The 18,403-nt window shown below is 45.8% G+C and overlaps 1 protein-coding gene across 3 annotated transcripts in view; it reads left to right on the top strand.

The window, feature by feature from the left end:
- The window catches only part of CAD (carbamoyl-phosphate synthetase 2, aspartate transcarbamylase, and dihydroorotase), a 408,216-nt gene that overhangs the window by 136,706 nt on the left and 253,107 nt on the right, over positions 1-18,403 (top strand). For all 3 annotated transcript variants that reach the window (XM_033937498.1, XM_033937499.1, XM_033937500.1), the window contains exons 15-17: positions 4,437-4,570; positions 13,072-13,184; positions 18,103-18,353. In XM_033937498.1, coding sequence (XP_033793389.1) covers positions 4,437-4,570; positions 13,072-13,184; positions 18,103-18,353 — 498 coding nt within the window. The remainder of the gene's footprint in view (positions 1-4,436; positions 4,571-13,071; positions 13,185-18,102; positions 18,354-18,403) is intronic.

The raw sequence follows: 18,403 nt of genomic DNA on the forward strand, positions 1-18,403 counted from the left end.
GTGTTTGTGACCAGAGCCGTCCGTCTGGCGCTGTTAGCCTTCCACTCCCTCTTCATGGGCATGTCGGTCAGAGTTCTGTCGGACAATGCCACGGTGGTGGCTTATGTCAATCATCACAGATCGCTCAGGTGGCACAGGAGATGGCTCGGTGCAAGCTTTGGGCGGAGTCTCACCTTCTGGACCTCTCGGCCTCTCACATAGCCTGGGTGGAGAATGTTCAGGCAGACTTCCTCTGTCATCACATCTTAGCTCCCGGAGAGTGGTGTTTCAGCCCAGTGGCATTTCAGTTGATAGTGCAGGCTTAGGGGTCAGCCCTTGTTGGACCTGATGGCCACGAGTGGCAACGCCAAAGTGCCCCGCTTCTTCAGTCGTCGCAGGGACAGTCTGGCTGAGGGTCTGGATGCTCTGGTTCAACCATGGCCAACGGAGGGGCTGTTGTACATGTTCCCTCCAAGGCCATTAGTGGGCAGAGTTCTTCTCCGCATTATTTGCCATCTGGGTCTGGTGGTTCTGGTGGCTCCGGATTGGCCTCGACATCCATGGTACGCGGATCTGGTGAGGCATCTGGTGGCGGATCCTCTTCCTCTTTTGGGCGACCTTCTGATGCAGGGTCCCATTCCCATGTTTGACCCGTCTCCCTTCTGGCTTGCGGCTTGGCTCTTGAAAGGGGTCACCTAGGTAAGAAGGGGTATTCAGATAAGGTGATCTCTACTCTCTTGGGGTCCCAGAGGATTTCTACTTCTCGGGCTTATGTGTGGGTTTGGAGTCTCTTTGAGGGGTGGTGCCAGTCGCGGAGAGTGGTCTCTTTTCGTGCTTCCCTGCCTACCATCCTAGAGTTCTTGCAGGATGACCTGGATAGAGAACTGGCTTGGTCTTCTCTCCAGGTTCGGCTTGTGGCCTTGTCAGCCTTTTGTGGGTTAGTGAAAGGTCAGCGTTTGACAGCCATTCCTGATGTGATTCGCTTTTGGCGGGTGGCCAAGTGGATCAGGCCTCCCATGCCGGCCCTCTGTTCCATCTTGGGATCTCAATCTGGTTCTATCTGTTCTGGTGCACCCGCCCTTCGAACCGTTGGGTGGCTGCTCTTTGAAGGACTTTACTCTGAAGGCGGTCTTTTTGGTGGCCATTACTTCCGCTAGGCGTGTTTCTGAGCTACATGCTTTCACTTGTAGGGCTCCCTTCTTGGAGTTTTCTAGGGAGCGGGTTGTCTTGAGGCCTGTTTCTTCTTTTCTGCCGAAAGTAGTTTCTCCTTTTCATGTCAATCAATCTGTGGTCCTCCCGGTCTTGGGTAGTCGGGAGGGCTCTTCTGAGCAAAAACATCTACGCAAGTTGGATGTTGGTCGGGTCCTTCGTTCTTATGTACTGCGGACCCAGGAGATCAGGAAATCAGATCATCTTTTTGTCCTTCTGGCAGGTCCTCGTAGGGGGGCTGGCGCTTCTAAGGCTACTATTGCGTGCTGGATCAAGGAGACTATTGCTTCCGCTTATCTTCTGAGGCAGAAGCCCGTTCCGGAGTTTCTCAAGGCTCATTCCACTTGGGATCAGGTGGCTTCTTGGGCTGAGTCGTCACTCGTGCCTCCAGTGGACATTTGTAAGACTGCGCGTTGATCTTCCTTGCATTCCTTTGTCAGATACTATCGGGTAGATGTATAGGTGCGTCGGGACGCAATGTTCGGTGAACATGTTCTGGTGTCGGCCCTTCGGGGGGTCCCGTCCATAAGAGGGATGCTTTGGTATGTCCCATTTGTAAAAATTAACCTCTACTGGTCTGGAGAGTGCTAAAGAAGAAGAAATTAGGTTCTTACCTGCTAATTTACTTTCTTTTAGCTTCTCCAGACCAGTAGAGGTCCCCACCCTTTCTGTTATTGTTGTGTTGGGGCTGTTGCGTGGGCAGTTTTGTTTTTTGCTGCGGGTTCTAGTATTTTTCTAGGGCCGGGGAGAATTGATGAACAGCGGCTGTGGCTCGGCTGGCTTAGCTGGTGAGCTGTGGGGACATTTTCCTTATGGTATTTCTCCTCTGCATTTTCCAACAGCATTTGGGTATGTTAGTTGTTACTCCTGTTCGGAGTATTGCTTATTTCTGTTTCCAGTTCTTAGTTCTGCTTGGCTATTCAATATACTGATGAGGATAGAGAAGGGAATATATTGGATATATACCCATTCGTAAAGATTAACCTCTACTGGTCTAGAGAAGCAAAAAGAAAGTATATTAGCAGGTAAGAACCTAATTTCTCCTTCATGATCTCAGTGCCCTGTTCTCAAGATAAATACATTTTTCAAGTGCTGCCACTCTTCAGACTCCAGAGAATGCCTACTCAGAAAACCATTTTGCACTTTCAGAATTTCTGCTATGTGGGTTGCCAAGAAACAATATTGACTGCTTCATGGTCTGAATATTCTGTTGTCACAGGAAAGGATGAAGCTGTCGAACCACCCAGAATTTCCTACATTCATTTCAAAACTTCTGCAATTTGTTTCTATTGTTAAAGTAAAATCAGTTCCAATCTCTTAATCTTTTGTTGATACATACTGTGCAGGCATTCTAGACACATCGATGACTGATCAAAACTTTTTTTCCTAGCATCACTGTTTTAAACAGATTGCTATTTACATTTGTTTTAGATGCAAGTGAATCTACAGTCATTTGGAGTACAATATTTTTTTTCCTATATTAAATAAATTATTTTTTTAGCTAACAAACTTTTTAAGATACTGACATAAGTTTCAAGCAATATTGGAGAGAAAATATCTACTTTACCTGTATGTAAGATGTAAATTGCTTTGATTGTACTACAGAAAGACAGTATATCAAAAATCTTATAAAACAAATATTTAGGAGGAATTCATGAAAGGGTGCTGATTTAGCACAAGAGTTACCACATGTCTGTATTTTCCTGGACATGTCCTCCTTTTCAGAACTGTCAGGCGTTTTGGTGGTTTTCTACCATTTGTCCTGGTTTCTATTGGTTATAAAGAAAACAGCTTGGGCTACTGTGGTGCTCTCTTCAGTGGGTCAGCGGCAGCAATTCTCACAACCTGCCTGCTACTAACCCAGAAACCTTCCCTCTCTCCTGACAAGGGGTGAAGAAGTGGATGGGGAGACAGGGAGAGACAGCAGTGGGGTGGATGCTGATTGAGAAGTGCTGATTGAGAGGGATAAAATGTGGATATTGGGGGAGGAGAAGAAGATATATTAGACAAGATGATGGAGAGGAATGCATGGGGGAGAGAGGGAGAAATGTTGGATAAGATGGTAAAGAGGAGGAAATGAGAGATGGTATATCAGGAAGAAAGGGAGAAATATTGGATTAGATGGTGAAGAGAAGGAAGAGAGAGATGGGGCATGGGGGGTGGAGAGAGAGAGAGAGAGAGATTGGATAATATGGGAAGAGGAGGAAGGGAGATATGTTGGACCCAGGGAACAAGGGAGGGAGGAAGAGAGCGACAGAGAGAAAGATGTTGGACATGGAAGTGGATGAGAGGAAGGGATAGATACATAGGAGATGGAGAACAGAGAAAAAGGAAGATGAGGAATCCAGAAGCAGAAGGGAGTGATGCTAGATAATGGGAATGAGGGAAGAATGCTGGACCATGAGGGAGAGTGCAGGAGGGAAGAAAGAAGGGAAAGAGATGCAAGGATGGGGAGGAGAAAAAGAGGGAGAAGATGCTGGGCTAAAAAAGACTCAGAGCCAGTACTTGGAGATTTGTCTGCTCACCCTTGTGGCCAATGACAGCACTGATAATTCCCCAGAATACAACCCTAGGCAGACTTACTGTCACACGCACACAAGCTGCGCTGTTTACACACTTTCCTCCTCCCCTGGGAAATCATACTACAAGAGGAGGAGAGAGTGAGCAGATGCATATTGGGCCGCTTCCTCCTCCCATGTCTTCCTAGCAGCTTAGAGTCAATTGCTCATGAACCGCAGGGTTATGTACAGCCTCCTGTGGTTCCAAAGAACAGTTGGTTCTTTAGGCAGACTCAGAGGAAGTAAGCAGCCATTCACTCTTTCTCCTCTTGTGGGGAGAGAGAGCTGTTGGCTGTGTGGGAGGCAGGGCAAGGAGTGCTGGAGGCAGAGCCATATGTCTTTTTTTTTTTTTTTTGTCCTCCCAAATATGGTAACCCTAATTAGCACGTACTAATCTGTTAGCGCCCCTTGATGAATTCCCCCCTAAATGTGCAAACTATACAGCAGAAGAAGTTTGACATCTCTTGCTTTTTATCATGTTTGCTGTGCTGCAGCCAAGTTTATATGTTATGGGAGGGGTGGGAATTAGATATAGTTACTATGAATCCTGCACATCCCCTAAATAGTTTGTCTTTTAGCTATTGGTCTTATTTTGAGTTTAGATCCTTTGAGCAGTGAGTTGAGAAATGTGTAATCTCATAAAACATGACATGGTAACTAGAATCTGATCTGCATGTCTTCTGACTTCAGAAACTCTGTTACTGACTCCACCACAGCAAACTTTGAGCCCAGCTTGGATTACTGCGTAGTGAAGATCCCCCGGTGGGACCTAAGTAAATTCCTGCGGGTTAGCACAAAGATTGGAAGCTCCATGAAGAGTGTTGGTAAGGCTTTTAAATTGTAAATTAGCAGACCTCTTTTGACATCATTCATATCTTTTGTCTTGGAATGTCAGCAGATAAAGACTTGAATGGTCCATCCAGTCTGCCTATTTAGGAATATTCATTATCAATTCATTACTAAACCAACAATGAATGTAAGATAAATTACTTGATCATTGTCTTTTTGGCATTTCTGGGACATAGTAGAAGTCTGCCTGGCACTATCCTTAGGTTCTGACTACTGGTGTTGCTGTCGAAGCCCACTACAGCCTAATCAGATTCATCTTGTCATTTGTGGGATACATACCGAAAAAGTCTGCCTTACGCCATCATCATGGCAACAAACCATTTTGTAAGGAAAGTAAGTAAGAGGAAAAAAGGCTGCTTTAATTCCCAAAAGTAGTCGCTGAGAAGGTAAAGAAAAGGAGGTTAGTTTCCATAAACTACACAAGATCACAGAAAAAATATTCTCCCTTGCTTCAAATTTACTTAACCCAATTGCCACTTTCTGAAGCAGTTCTGGAAGTCATCTTTTGTGAGTGTCTTTAGTTGACACTGTCGTGGCTGTCTCAATGTCTTGAATCAATTTGAAGCGTTTATCCTTCATGGTCATTTTGACTTTGAGAAAGAGCCAGAAGTCAAATAGTGCCAGATCCAGTGAACTGACTGAAGGGACATTGTAATGTTTTTATTTGACAGAAATTGCCATACCAGAAGTGATGTGTGACACAGAGCATTGTCACAATGGAGGATGAAACCATTTGCCCATTTTTCAGGTTGTTTTCTATGCACATTATTTCTTAAACACTTTAATAAGTCTTTATAATATTGAGAGTTCACTATAGTGTTCCTGGGTACAAACTTGGCTCGCACAATTCCATCAAGGCCAAAAAAACACAATCATCACCTTGATGTTGGATCTTGATTGACACAATTTTTTCACACGTGGAGAACTGGGTGATTTCCATTGAGAACTCTGAACATTGGTCTCAGGATCATAACCATAGATCCAAATTTCATCTCCTGTGATGATATTTTTTAAAAAGCTGGAATCTGAAGCGGTATGATTGTGCAACTCCAATGAAATTGAGAAACGCTGTTTTTTGTCAACCTCTCCAGACCGGTACAGGCTTCACTGATGGGTAATAGCTCATCATGACCAGCAGGTGGAGACTGAGACCAGACTTTTGGTTATAGTACTTAATAGCTGTCCCTCCCTCTATCTAACAGTTTTCTCTCAGTCTCCAAGCAGGTGGTGAGCTGTATCCATCTCCCCTTGTGAAAGCTGTTGGATTTTGTTTAGGGCTCCTTGTCCCCATTCTGGTGCCAGACTTAGTATGGAGAGGCCCTGTTTGGGGGTCTCATGCTGGGTCCCTCCCCCCCTTCCTCCACCTCCCCCAAATTTTGTAGAGGTGCCTCAGCTGTAATTACACCTTGCCACCAATACAGGCAAGGCATATAGTTTTGAGAGCCAGTGGAGTCTGTTCTGTTAAAAAAAAAAAAAAAAAAATCCTGAGGCAGTGTTGGTCTGAAGAGGTTCTTCAGTGCTGTGTAATTGTTTTTATTTCAGCTAGGTTGCGTATTGCGCAATGAGCACTTTCACCAGGAAAAAGTGTTCACTGTGCTCCAGATGCGAGGCACTCGCGGCCGACCTGTGCAAGCGCTGTGCAGGCCGCCGTGAAGGGGAAACCTCGTCGGCATCCAGGCTTCTCCTTCAAGAGTACTTCGTGAACCAGCAGGGAAGCCCAGGTTTTCCTCACTGCCCATATAGTGATTTCCTCAGCCGCCACCGGTCAGAGTAAAAAGGATTCCCTTACTGCTGGAGACTCCATTTTCGCTGCTGCTGGCTTGCTTTCTATAGCGGCTGGGACATTTCAGGCTTCCCAGACGCTACAGGCCTTGGAGGGGTCGTTTTCGGCAGGAGCCTCCCCATTTTTGGTGGGTAGCACCTCCATTTTGTCTGCAGCCTCAGGTGACCTTCCCCCTGTATTGGAAAAAGAGAGGCAGGTTTCTAGTGGGTCCTCTGCTTTGGCAGTGAGTCCCATTGGGCCGCCAGGGGGTTTTCTCCCTGATTTTCTTTTTGTCTTAAAGCAGCCGGGGGTCCTGCTTCCGCCCAGGGGGGATTTCCCTCCACGTCCACTCCAGTTCGGCTCCCCTCAGCCGCCAGTCACGCCCGCCCCCCCCCGCCCCCAAGCCGCCGCTGGTGACTTGGGATGAAGATTTTGTTACTAAGGAGCAGTTTTCTGTGGATGAAGACCTGGACCTTCTGGGAGACCTCCAGGATCCTCTCAGGGGGACGGATGCTGGCAGCGGGGCCTTTGGGGTTTTGTCTACCAGTGAAGATGCATCTCCGGTGCGCATTTTTCAGTGGGATGAGCTCCCAGAGCTCCTCGGTATTGCGCTTTGAGGAGGAGACGCAGGAGATCCTGCATGTGGTGGACCCTCTGCTTCGGGGGATTCATTCTGCATCCCGTTCTTTTCCCATGCTTCAGGATATTGTCCCGGTGCAGTGGAAGATACCGAAGGCGCCTTTTCATTTTGCGCACTCCATTACTTGTCTGTATCCCATCCCAGAAGGGGATCGAGATACCTTGAAGTCACCAGTGTTGGACGCAGTGGTCTCGGCTATCGCCAAGGGGCATACGGTGCCTGTAGAAGGCGGCTCAGCCTTATGGGACTCTGAGGAGCATAAGTGGAGGCCCTTCTTAAGCAGAATTTTGCTGTCTCTGCATTAGGGGGTCCTGGCGGCCTTATGTGGTGGTCTGGTGGCTTAGGCTGTGTTGTGGTGGGCCAAGCGTGTCCTTGACCATGAGGCTGATGACTGGTCCTTGGTGGATCAGGAGGTGGCAAAAATTGAGAGGGCTGTCTCTTATCTCTCGGATGCCTTGTATGATTTGTTGCGGACGTCGGCCAAGTCCTTGTCGCTTGGGGTGGCCGTGCGTTGTACCTTGTGGCTTCGTGCTTGGGCGGCTGATGCAGCATCTAAGACTAAATTGACAAAATTTCTCTTTCAGGGGTCCTTTTTGTTTGAAGAGAATTTGGACAAGTTGGTTCAGACCTTGATGGACTCTTAAGTGTCCCACCTGCCTGAAGACCATGCCCATCCAACTGCCCGGGGTGGCACTGCTCGGGGGCGTTTGCAACTTTGCATGAGTTCCGCAGATATTGCCCTGGTTGAGGGGCTGCTTCCTTCTTCGCCTCTGGGGCGTTTCTTTCAGTGCATGCAGTCCTTTCAGGGGGCCCGTTGGGGGTATGTGATTCCTCCACGGGCCCTTCTGCTGCCCGGCCCACCCAATGACTCCTTGCTGGCGCCTCCATTGGTTCCGGGGAGTGCAAGACTTTTACCAGGGGTGGGCTATGATCACGTGAGATCAGTGGGTTCTGGAGGTGGTTTGGGACGGTTACGTGCTGGAGTTTTCCCGCTCATTACTGGATCACTTTCTTGCTTCTCCTTGTCAGGCGGCATAGAAGAAAAGAGCCTTTTACCAGATGCTTCCCAGATTTCTAGATCTCAAAGCGGTTGTTCCTGTGCCTCCGTCAGAGTGGGGTACTGGCCAGTACTCCATTTACTTTGTGGTGCCCAAAAAAGAAGGGACCTTTCGGCCCATCTTGGATCTTAAGGGGTTAATAGAGCTCTGCGAGTTCCGTCTTTTCGCATGGAGACCTTAAGATCAGTCATTCTTGCAGTTCAGGTGGGAAAATTTCTGCCCTCTCTTGATCTGACGGTGGCCTACTTGCATGTTCCGATTCAGGCTTCTCATCAGCGGTTCCTGTGCTTTGCGATCTTGGGCCGGCACAATCAGTTTTGTGCACTTCCCTTTGGTGGTCATGGCAGCAGTCTTGTGCAAGGAGGGCATTCTGGTTCACCCCTATCTGGAGTATGTGTGGCGCAGTAATTGGAGCTAAAGCCTCAGCACCTTGGGGTTGTGGGTTCAAACTCCACACTGCTCTTGTAACCCTGGACAAGTTACTCGGTCCTCCATAGCCCCAGGTACGTTAGATAGATTGTGAGCCCACTGGGACAGATAGGGAAAATGTTTGAGTACCTGATTGTAAAAACCACTTAGATAACCTTGTTGGCCAGTATATAAAATCCTAATAAACTTGAAACCAGAGTCATCCAGCTGGTGTTGCTAGCTTCCAGACCTTGTTGTTGGGCAAGTCTGTTCAGGTTCTCTTGGACAATGCCATGACGGTGGCCTATGTCAATTGTCAGGGGGGAACCAAGTGTCATCTGCCCGCGCAACAGCCCCAACACACCAATAACAGACAGGGTGGGGACCTCTACTGGTCTGGAGAGTCTAAAAGAAAGAAAATTAGCAGGTAAGAACTTAATTTCTCCTTGCTTTTGTTCGACCGTCAAAATGCATGGAACAAATTTCGCACTCTCTCTTCATGTTCAAATCTGTTAAAATGTTTTGAACGGAACCATAAAAGACATTCAGATCTTCAGAAATTTCCCTAATAGTCAATCGCCTGTTTGATCGAATCATTTCGCTTACTCTTTAAACATTATCTCCTTCTTTGCCAACCTCTCCAGACCGGTACAAGCTTTACTGATAAGACATACCAAAGCAGTCCCCATCACGGGTGGGACCCCCAGAGGGCCTACACCAGAACCCACTCACCGAACACCGTGTCCCAACGCGCCTGAACGATAATGGCAAACAAAGGAAACGATAATGGCAAACAAAGGAAACGATAATGTCAAACAAAGGAATGCAGAGAAGACCAAACTGCTGCTTTACAGATATCCACTGGAGGCACAAGAGAAGACTCAGCCTAAGAAGAGGGGAGACATGATCGCGACGTTCAAGTATCTCACGGGCCGTATCGAGGTGGAAGAAGATATCTTCTTTTTCAAGGGTCCCACGGCAACAAGGGGACATCTGCGAAAACTCAGGGGCGGGAAACTGCACGGTGACACGAGGAAATTTTTTTTCACTGAAAGGGTGGTTGATCACTGGAATAGTCTTCCACTTCAAGTCATTGAGGCCAGCAGCATGCCTGATTTTAAGGCCAAATGATATAGACATGTGGGATCTATTCAAAGAGATAGGTAGGGGAGGGTCACTGGGGTGGGCAGACTAGATGGGCCGTGGCCCTTATCTGCCGTCTATTTCTATGTTTCTATGTAAGAAGCTGCCTGACCCCGAGTGGAATGAGCCTTGAGAAAATCCAGAACAGATTTCTTCTGAAGATATATGGAAGTGATAGTCCCCTTAGTCCAGCGCGCAATGGTAGCCTTGGAAGCACCATCCCCCTTATGAAGACCTGCTAAGAGGACAAAGAGATGATCCGATTTCCGAAATTCATGGGTCCGCTGAACCTAACAGCAAAGGACTCGACAGACATCCAACTTGCACAACTGCTTCTGCTCCGAAGAGCCTCCCAACACCGGGAGGACTACGGATCGACTGACATGAAAAGGCAAAACCATCTTTGGCAGAAAAGAAGGAACAGGCTGCAACACCACATGCTCCCTAGAAAACTCCATGAAGGGAGGCCTACAAGAGAAGGCCTGCAACTCAGAAACGCATCTCGCAGAAATAATAGCCACCAAAAAGACCACTTTAAAAGTAAGGTCCTTCAAGGAGCGGGAACCTAAGGGCTCAAAAGGAGGGTGCACAAGCATGGAGAGGACCAGATTAACATAAGAATAACTTTACTGGGTGAGACAAATGGTCCATCAAGTCCAGTAGCCCATTCTCATAGTGGCCAATCCAGGTCACTAGTACCTGGCCAAAACCCAAGGATTAGCAATATTCCATGCTACAGATACAGGGCAAGCAGTGGCTTCGTCCATGTCTTTCTCAATAACAGACTATGGACTTTTCCTCCAGGAACTTGTCCCAAGACGGAACAAAGGCTGCACCGGAGGCCGAAGCAATTTGGCCGCTCTCAAAAAGCAAACCACGTCCAGCTGAGAGGTCAAGCGCTGACCCTGCAGCAACCCACAAAAAGCGGACAAGGCCACAAGCTGAACCCAGAGAGACCAGGCCAGGCCAGTGTCCAGGCCATCCTGCAAGAACTCCAAGATGTTAGGCAAAGAGGAACGAAGAGGAACCACACCACATGCAGCACACCACTCTTCAAAGAGATGTCACGCACGCACTTAAGCCCTAGAAGTGAAAAGTCTCCAGAATCCCAAGAGAGTTGAGATCACTATCTGAATAACCCTTCTTACCTAGGTGTTCCTGCTCAAGAGCCAAGGTGTAAAGACAAAAGGGACCCGGATCAAACATCGGAATGGAACCCCGAGACAGAAGGTTGGGCGAGAGGGGTAATGGAAGAGGATCTGCCACGAGATGACAAACCATCACAGCGTACCATGGGTGCCGGGGCCATAAGGATCACGTGGTCGGGATGCTGAGGAATACAAAGAATAACTCTGCCCACCATTGGCCACGGAGGAAACATGCACAGAAGCCACCGTCAGCCATAGCTGCACTAGAGCATTCAAGCCTCTCGGCCTGAACATCCCTGCACCGACTGAAGAACCGTGCTTTGGCATTGACGCTCATGGCCATCAGGTCCATGACCAGCTGACCCCAAGTCTGCACAATCAACTCGAAGGCTGCGGCATGATAACCTTCTCTGATCTGTTCGTGATCCCCTTCTTAATCATTCCAAGCATTCTGTTTGCCCTTTTCGCCGCTGTCGTGCATTGCGCGGATGGCTTCATCGACTTGTCGACCGGTACTCCCAAGTCTCTTTCCTGGGTTGTCTCTCGTGTACAAGATTTTTGTTACCAACATGCATCACCTTACACTTGTCTACATTAAACTTCATTTGCCATGTCTCAGCCAATTTCTCGAGTGTGTTTATGTCCTGTTGCAGGTCTTCTCAGTCCTCCTGCATCTTTACTACTCTGAATAACTTCGTATCATCTGCAAATTTAATTACCTCGCTCGTCGTTCCAATTTCCAGGTCATTTATAAATATATTGAAGAGCACAGGCCCAAGCACCGAATCCTGTGGCACTCCACTGGTGACGCTTTTCCAGTCCGAGTATTGTCCATTTACCCCCACTCTTTGCTTTCTATCTGCCAACCAGTTTTTGATCCATGTGTGTATTTCACCCTCAATCCCATGGCTCGCAATTTTTTTGAAGTAGTCGTTCATGCGGGACCTTGTCAAACGCCTTCTGAAAATCCAGATATACAATGTCGACCGGGTCACCTTTGTTTATCTGCCTGTTAACTCCCTCGAAAAAGTGCAGCAAGTTCATCAAGCAAGATCTTCTTTGCTGAAGCCGTGCTGGCTGGTTCTCATCAAATTGTGTCCATCAAGGTGGTCAACGATGCGATCTTTTATCAGCGCCTCTACCATCTTCCCAGTACTGAGGTCAGAATCACCGCCCTGTATTTCCCAGATCTCCCCTCGAACCTTTCTTGAAGATCGGCGTAATATTCGCCATTTTCCAGTCTTCCGGAATCCTGCCCGATTTGATTGACTGATTGGCTATTAGTTGAAATATACCAATGTGGACTCGGGCTAAAACAACATTAACCTATGTTCTTGTTGCTAAAGGAAAGCCTCAGCCCCACCACTCCACCGCTAGTTATGAAATTCAAATGCGGGAAGAATTATGCAGGAACTCATCATTGGCTGCCAGTAGCGTGTTTTATCAAACTAATTTTTTTGTGTGTATATATCTTAAATGCTTATATAGTCAACGTTTTCAAATATCATGTTTTTAAAGCTTGTACTTAGCTCATTCAATTACAGCCAATATCCAGGAGTGGAACCCGACATGCATGTTTCGCACCATATAATAGTGCTGTGTCAAGGGTCTCCCAGAAACGCTCATGTCATCCGACTCCACTAGTTAAAGTTACTCCTTTAACTAGTGGAGTCGGATGACATGAGCGTTTCTGGGAGACCCTTGACACAGCACTATTATATGGTGCGAAACATGCATGTCGGGTTCCACTCCTGGATATTGGCTGTAATTGAATGAGCTAAGTACAAGCTTTAAAAACATGATATTTGAAAACGTTGACTATATAAGCATTTAAGATATATACACACAAAAAAATTAGTTTGATAAAACACGCTACTGGCAGCCAATGATGAGTTCCTGCATAATTCTTCCCGCATTTGAATTTCATAACTAGCGGTGGAGTGGTGGGGCTGAGGCTTTCCTTTAGCAACAAGAACATAGGTTAATGTTGTTTTAGCCCGAGTCCACATTGGTATATTTTGACATTGTTTGGATGACCTGGGCTTTCATTTTTGCTTTAATCTAAGCCATTTATTTTGGTGGCTATTAGTTGAAGCAGTTCAGCTATAACCCCTTTCAGTTTCTTGATTACCCACATGTGTGAGAATATCTGCCTGCTAACCCTGGATAACACCTGTTATGGTAAGTATCTCTGCTTTCCTGAAAAACTATTCCATGCATCCACCACCTTAATGAAGAACATTTTGTGGTGACACCTAAAAGATACACACACACACACCCTCCTATCTGTTTCACAAATTTGTTTTTCCATGTCTAGGTGAAGTGATGTCTGTGGGGCGGAACTTTGAGGAGGCTTTCCAGAAGGCACTGAGGATGGTGGATGAGAATTGCGTGGGGTTTGACCACACGGTGAAGCCAGTATCTGACATGGTAAATAGAGAACTTGTCTGAGTGAACAGAACTAGTGTTATATAATCTCAGTATGCTGTTATGATGGGTGAGTGGTGGTAGTATTTTAGATCTTTTTTTATTGCTATCTTAGATTTATATAGGGTTTCAGAATCACAAGGTTTCTTCCATGTAAGCTTGTAGTCTTGGTGTGAGATAGGCTTTTTTTTAAAATGATTTTGCTTCTGATAAATGTACCAGCTCTGACTGAATTTAAAAGCTACCTGTTTATCCAATGTACCTAGTGCACTGCAGGCAGCAGCTGGTGATTCTTAGTGCCAGCATACCATGAAGATCAGAGGCATAAATATAAAATATAAATACTCCAGCTTATGAGGACCCTCAGGTTATGTCAGCTGAAGATGTCTTCTGAAGGAGGCCAAAAATCCTTTTTACCAAGCTTGGCAGGTAGCAGCAGCATTGCTAAATCACAGATGATGGCACCTCAGTGGCTCAAGGATGCTGCCAGTGACTGCTATGCTTGAGGGCTAGAGAATGACACAGGGACAAATTTTTCCCTGTCCCTGCGGGAACTCATTTTCCCATCCCGTTCCCCATGAGTTCTTTTCCTGTCCCTGCCCCATTTCTGAAAGTTCCATCCTCATCAGTACAAGCCTTAAACACTTTAAATTCATAAGTGTTTGAAGCTTGTGCAGTTAAGGCAGAGCTTACAGGAATGGGACAGGGACATTGACAAAACTCATGGGGATGGGACGGGAAAATTGAGTTCCTGCAGGGATGGGGACAAATTTATCCCCGTGCCATTCTCTAGTTCTGGCCACCTTTGGAGGAGGTCTTCAGTTGGTGGTGCTTGGAGATCCCCCATCAACTAAAGGAAGGGTCAGCATGTAATTCAACAATAAATTCTTTTTTTACCTTTGGAGATTTATTTTTCCATCAAGGTGGTTCCAGTATCTTTTTTTTTTTTCTTCTTTCCTATCTTCTGCATTTCTTCCTCTTGCTCTTCCACCCCCATTTACAACATGACTCCCTCTCACTGTTCACCATCTTTCTCATTCCCTCCCTTGCTGCAAAGGGAGTGTGAAAGAGGAGAGAGAGGGGGGGATCCAAAACACATCTCTCCCATCCCCTTTACTGCCAAGTACAACATTTCTCACCTTCTCATCCCTGGCTTCTGTACAGCATCTTTGTCCCTCCCCACCAGCACTATGACCAACATTTCTCCTATCAACCTTCTCCAATGCCATTCTGAATCTCTTCCTCCCCTCCCTCCAACACCATGTTCCACATTGCTCCCTCTTGCATTCTTTTCCATCTATCCCACCCTTCTCTCTCCACCACAACATCCATTCAGTTATGTCCCTTCCGGATTCCATACGCTAGGTGTTCAATGCCAACCTGCAATATGGGAGTTGCAGAAATTCAACACTTTTCTGAGCATATGCTCCTCCCACTTAGACTGAGAGCTAGAGCCATATACAGTTTCAAGTTCTGCAAGCAATCCATGCAGAAGTCTTTTGAATTGCTCTGCTTCATTTCTTATTTTTTACTTAAAGTTTGGTCTTTTTCGGTGGCTTCAATGCCTTGAGACCCCTTTTTATGGATCTGTTAGAGAAAAGGACGCAGTCCTGCGAGTCCTACTGCTTCATGGAGAAACTTTGGTTGATCTGTGGAGCCAGCCTGCCATGTGCCACCATTCTCTCACTTGGGTCCATTCCCCTAGGAGTTTGCTTGGCCACTGACCTTGTCAGCGGTTTAAGCACAGGCTGTATGTATCCTAAATGAAAATCCCCCAGGTTTCAGGGCGGAAGCTGCATTTCCTGACCCCCCTCCCCCCTGGTCATGTGGAGAGGATACGGTGGGCGGAGGTTACAATCGGTATCCGGCCAACTGGCAGCCCGAAGATCTTCAAGTCTGGTCAATTTGGAGCTGCTCTGAGGCAGAAAATCCTTTTCTCAATTCAGCTGTTGTGTGAAACATCCATTATTTCCATGGGAACTTCGGGGGTGGTTTGTAAAACAGGTTAAAACCCATTTTTCACATTTTCTGAGGATAGGGTTCAGATCCTCCACCTCCCCAAATCGCTATGGTTTATTTTTGGATTTTGTTTATGTTTACCGTTTTTTGTCATGCATTCGCTGGTGGTGGCCATCTTGAATTTTATTCAGTCTTTTTTTTTCAAAGTTTTATTTCTGCCTCCAAATCCCTTGATTTGATTAAAAATCTTTTGGGATTGGACTCCCCAGCCCCTAATCTGTCGAATTTGTGCCTTGATTGTGCCAAATTGGTGCTGGATCTTTAACCGTATTCCACGTACCACAGCACACTGGGAGAGGGGACAGGAGCTTCAGGCTTTGCCTTCTTCAAGTCCTTCAGTGCTGGGGAGCTGGTCTGGATCTGCAATTTTGAGGAACTATCTCACCCAGAGGCCTTTCTGGAGTTTGGTGCCAAACGCCTGCATTCTGAGTCTGGGGACTGTTTTGGAGCAGTGCAAGTGCCTCAGCAGGGTCCTGTGCTCACGGTATGAATTTTCACCGGACCTGGGTATTTTTTATTTTTTTTTTTTACTTCTCTGGAATCTCTGTACAGTTTTCCTCTCTACTACAGACTTCTCTGACAAGTCCTTAATGGCTCTACAAATGCTCTTCTAATCTGATGACTTGTAGTGCTTTGATGGTTCTGAGCAGAAGATCAGGAAGTGTATGCATTGCACTGATTAACAGAGGTGGGAGGTTAGTGCCAGGTAGAGAGGATATGGTAATAGCTGAGGGAGATTGCAGCCAAATTGGGTTTGTTTATTTATTCCATACATTTGTTACACCTCAGCACAGGCAAAAAAATGGTAATTATTCAACTAGATCTCACCGCAGCTTTTGATCTGGTTGAACATGATATCCTACTACAAATCACAGACAATGAAAAATCAGAACCATGGTCCAATCCCTGTGGCGTACCCCAAGGATCACATCTATCCCCCACACTCTTCAACCTATACAGTGCTTTCCTCGCCACCTACATAGACAAACTAGACCTGACCTCCTACAGCTACGCAGACGACATTACCATCCTCCTTCCTTTTGACCAACCAGCCCTCCATGACAGACATGATGCACAGAACACTAGAAACAGTAGCAACATGGATGAATGAACACAAACTGAAACTAAATCCTGACAAAACAAAATTCATCCTCCTCGAAAATAGAAAAAACCCCCAACCATAACAAACCTAGTAATAAACTCTATCACATACCCCATTCAATCCACTCTAAAACTTCTGGGAATGCTGATAGACAGAGGCTGTACCATGCAACCACAAATCAACAAAACAATACAAAAATCATTCGCAGTCATGAGAAACCTAAGACAAGTTCGAAAATTCTTCGACAGAAAACAATTCCAGCTAGTGGTCCAATCCCTAGTCCTTGGTCTATTAGACTACTGCAACATCCTCTATCTCCCCTGCCCCGTAACCATGATAAAACAACTACAAACAGTACAAAACACAGCTCTAAGACTTATCTACTCACTGAGGAAATACGACCACATTATAGTGGCATACCTCGACTCACACTGACTCCCAATACAAGCAAGAATACTTTTCAAATTCTACTGCCTTACTATTCAAAGCCATAAATGGAGACAGCCCAGCCTACTGGAACAACCGACTAATTCAAACCACCACAACCAGACATAGGAGAACCCACGCACCATTCACATACCCTCCAATCAAAAACGTCAAACGTAAAAAAATATACGATGCCCTCCTAGCCACCCAAGCAGCAAAACTAGACCAACTCTCCAACGTACTGATATCGACTGCAGACTACAAAACCTTCATAAAAGAAATAATAAACTCTGCTATTCAAAAACTCCATAAAGACAAACTAACACAGCAAGATCCATCTCAAGCCCCATTTGCAATCCACTTCACCCTTTAGCACCTCTGAAAACGTCCAGACAACTCCTAATGTACTCCTAAATGTCCTGACAACTCATATGTAATCCACCTTGAATCGCAAAGTAATGGCAGAATAGAAATCATTAATGTAATGTAATCCTTCAAGCAGTACAACAGAATGGTTTATATATTAAGTAAAATGGCAGATTTTAACATGCAAATCGTCTTGTGTTGCTCTGTTTGTAATATTAAAACAAAAGGAGGAGATGCATAGAGCAACAAGTAATGTCCTGTTTAATATTGATTAATACTGAGATTCATTGTCTTCCAAGTTTTTGTTTGTTATACTGCCCATTAAAAAATTATCTGAGCAGTTTACATTACTAGTATGATAACAAGTAAGGAAAGGAAATAAAAAGGGAATGGAAGGTGGTGGTGGTGGGAGAATTGCAATATGCATAGGAAAGAGAAAGATAGTAATGAAAGAGAAGGATAGAGATGTTCGAGGCTGTAGCTCACAGGCATGCTGGGAGACATTGCTAAAAATTCATATTAAAGGAAATGAAAGCTATGAATGGTTTAGTTAAAGGTATCAAATAAAAAGATGCTGACTTTGGATTTAAACTTATCTAGTGAGGTTTGAGTGCGTTGATGATGGGGCATAGAGTTCTGGAGGATGGGCCCCATGACAGAGAAGATGAATTGGTGAGTGGTATCATACCTAATTTGTCTAAAGGAAGAGACTACTAAATGTTGGTCAAGGCGGTAGGGTATCAATGAGCAAGATAAAAATAGCAGGCCTGTGCATTGTATTTTGAAAACTGATGAGAATCTTTTATGTTCTATGTGTGAGTTGTAGCCAGTGAGCAGATTTAAGGAGGGGAGTGACACGATCAAATTTTCTAGATTCCCTGGCATTTTCAGCTTATTAAAACTAGGAGAGTGCCTTGGAGAGAGAACTATGTAGAAAGTTATCATTTCATGTGAGCTCTGCACTGTTTTTGTTTTGGAACCTTCTGCTTACTAAGTCTGTTTCTACAGGAGCTGGAGACTCCCACTGATAAAAGGATCTTTGTGCTGGCTGCAGCCCTTAAGGCCGGATACACCATTGATCACTTGTATGAGCTCACCAAGATAGACCGCTGGTTTCTACATAAGATGAAAAACATCACAGACCATGTTATGATACTGGAAACATACCGTGAAGATGGAACCAAAATGCCCTCGGAGGTGCTGCTGAAGGCTAAACAACTGGGTTTTTCAGATAAACAAATTGCCCAAGCAGTGCAGAGGTAACTAATCAAACAACCCACTTCTGCTCCTTTCCTGTTGATTATGTTCT

The sequence above is a fragment of the Geotrypetes seraphini genome, chromosome 3 (genome assembly GCF_902459505.1).
Source record: "Geotrypetes seraphini chromosome 3, aGeoSer1.1, whole genome shotgun sequence".
NCBI classification, from domain to species: Eukaryota; Metazoa; Chordata; class Amphibia; order Gymnophiona; family Dermophiidae; genus Geotrypetes; species Geotrypetes seraphini.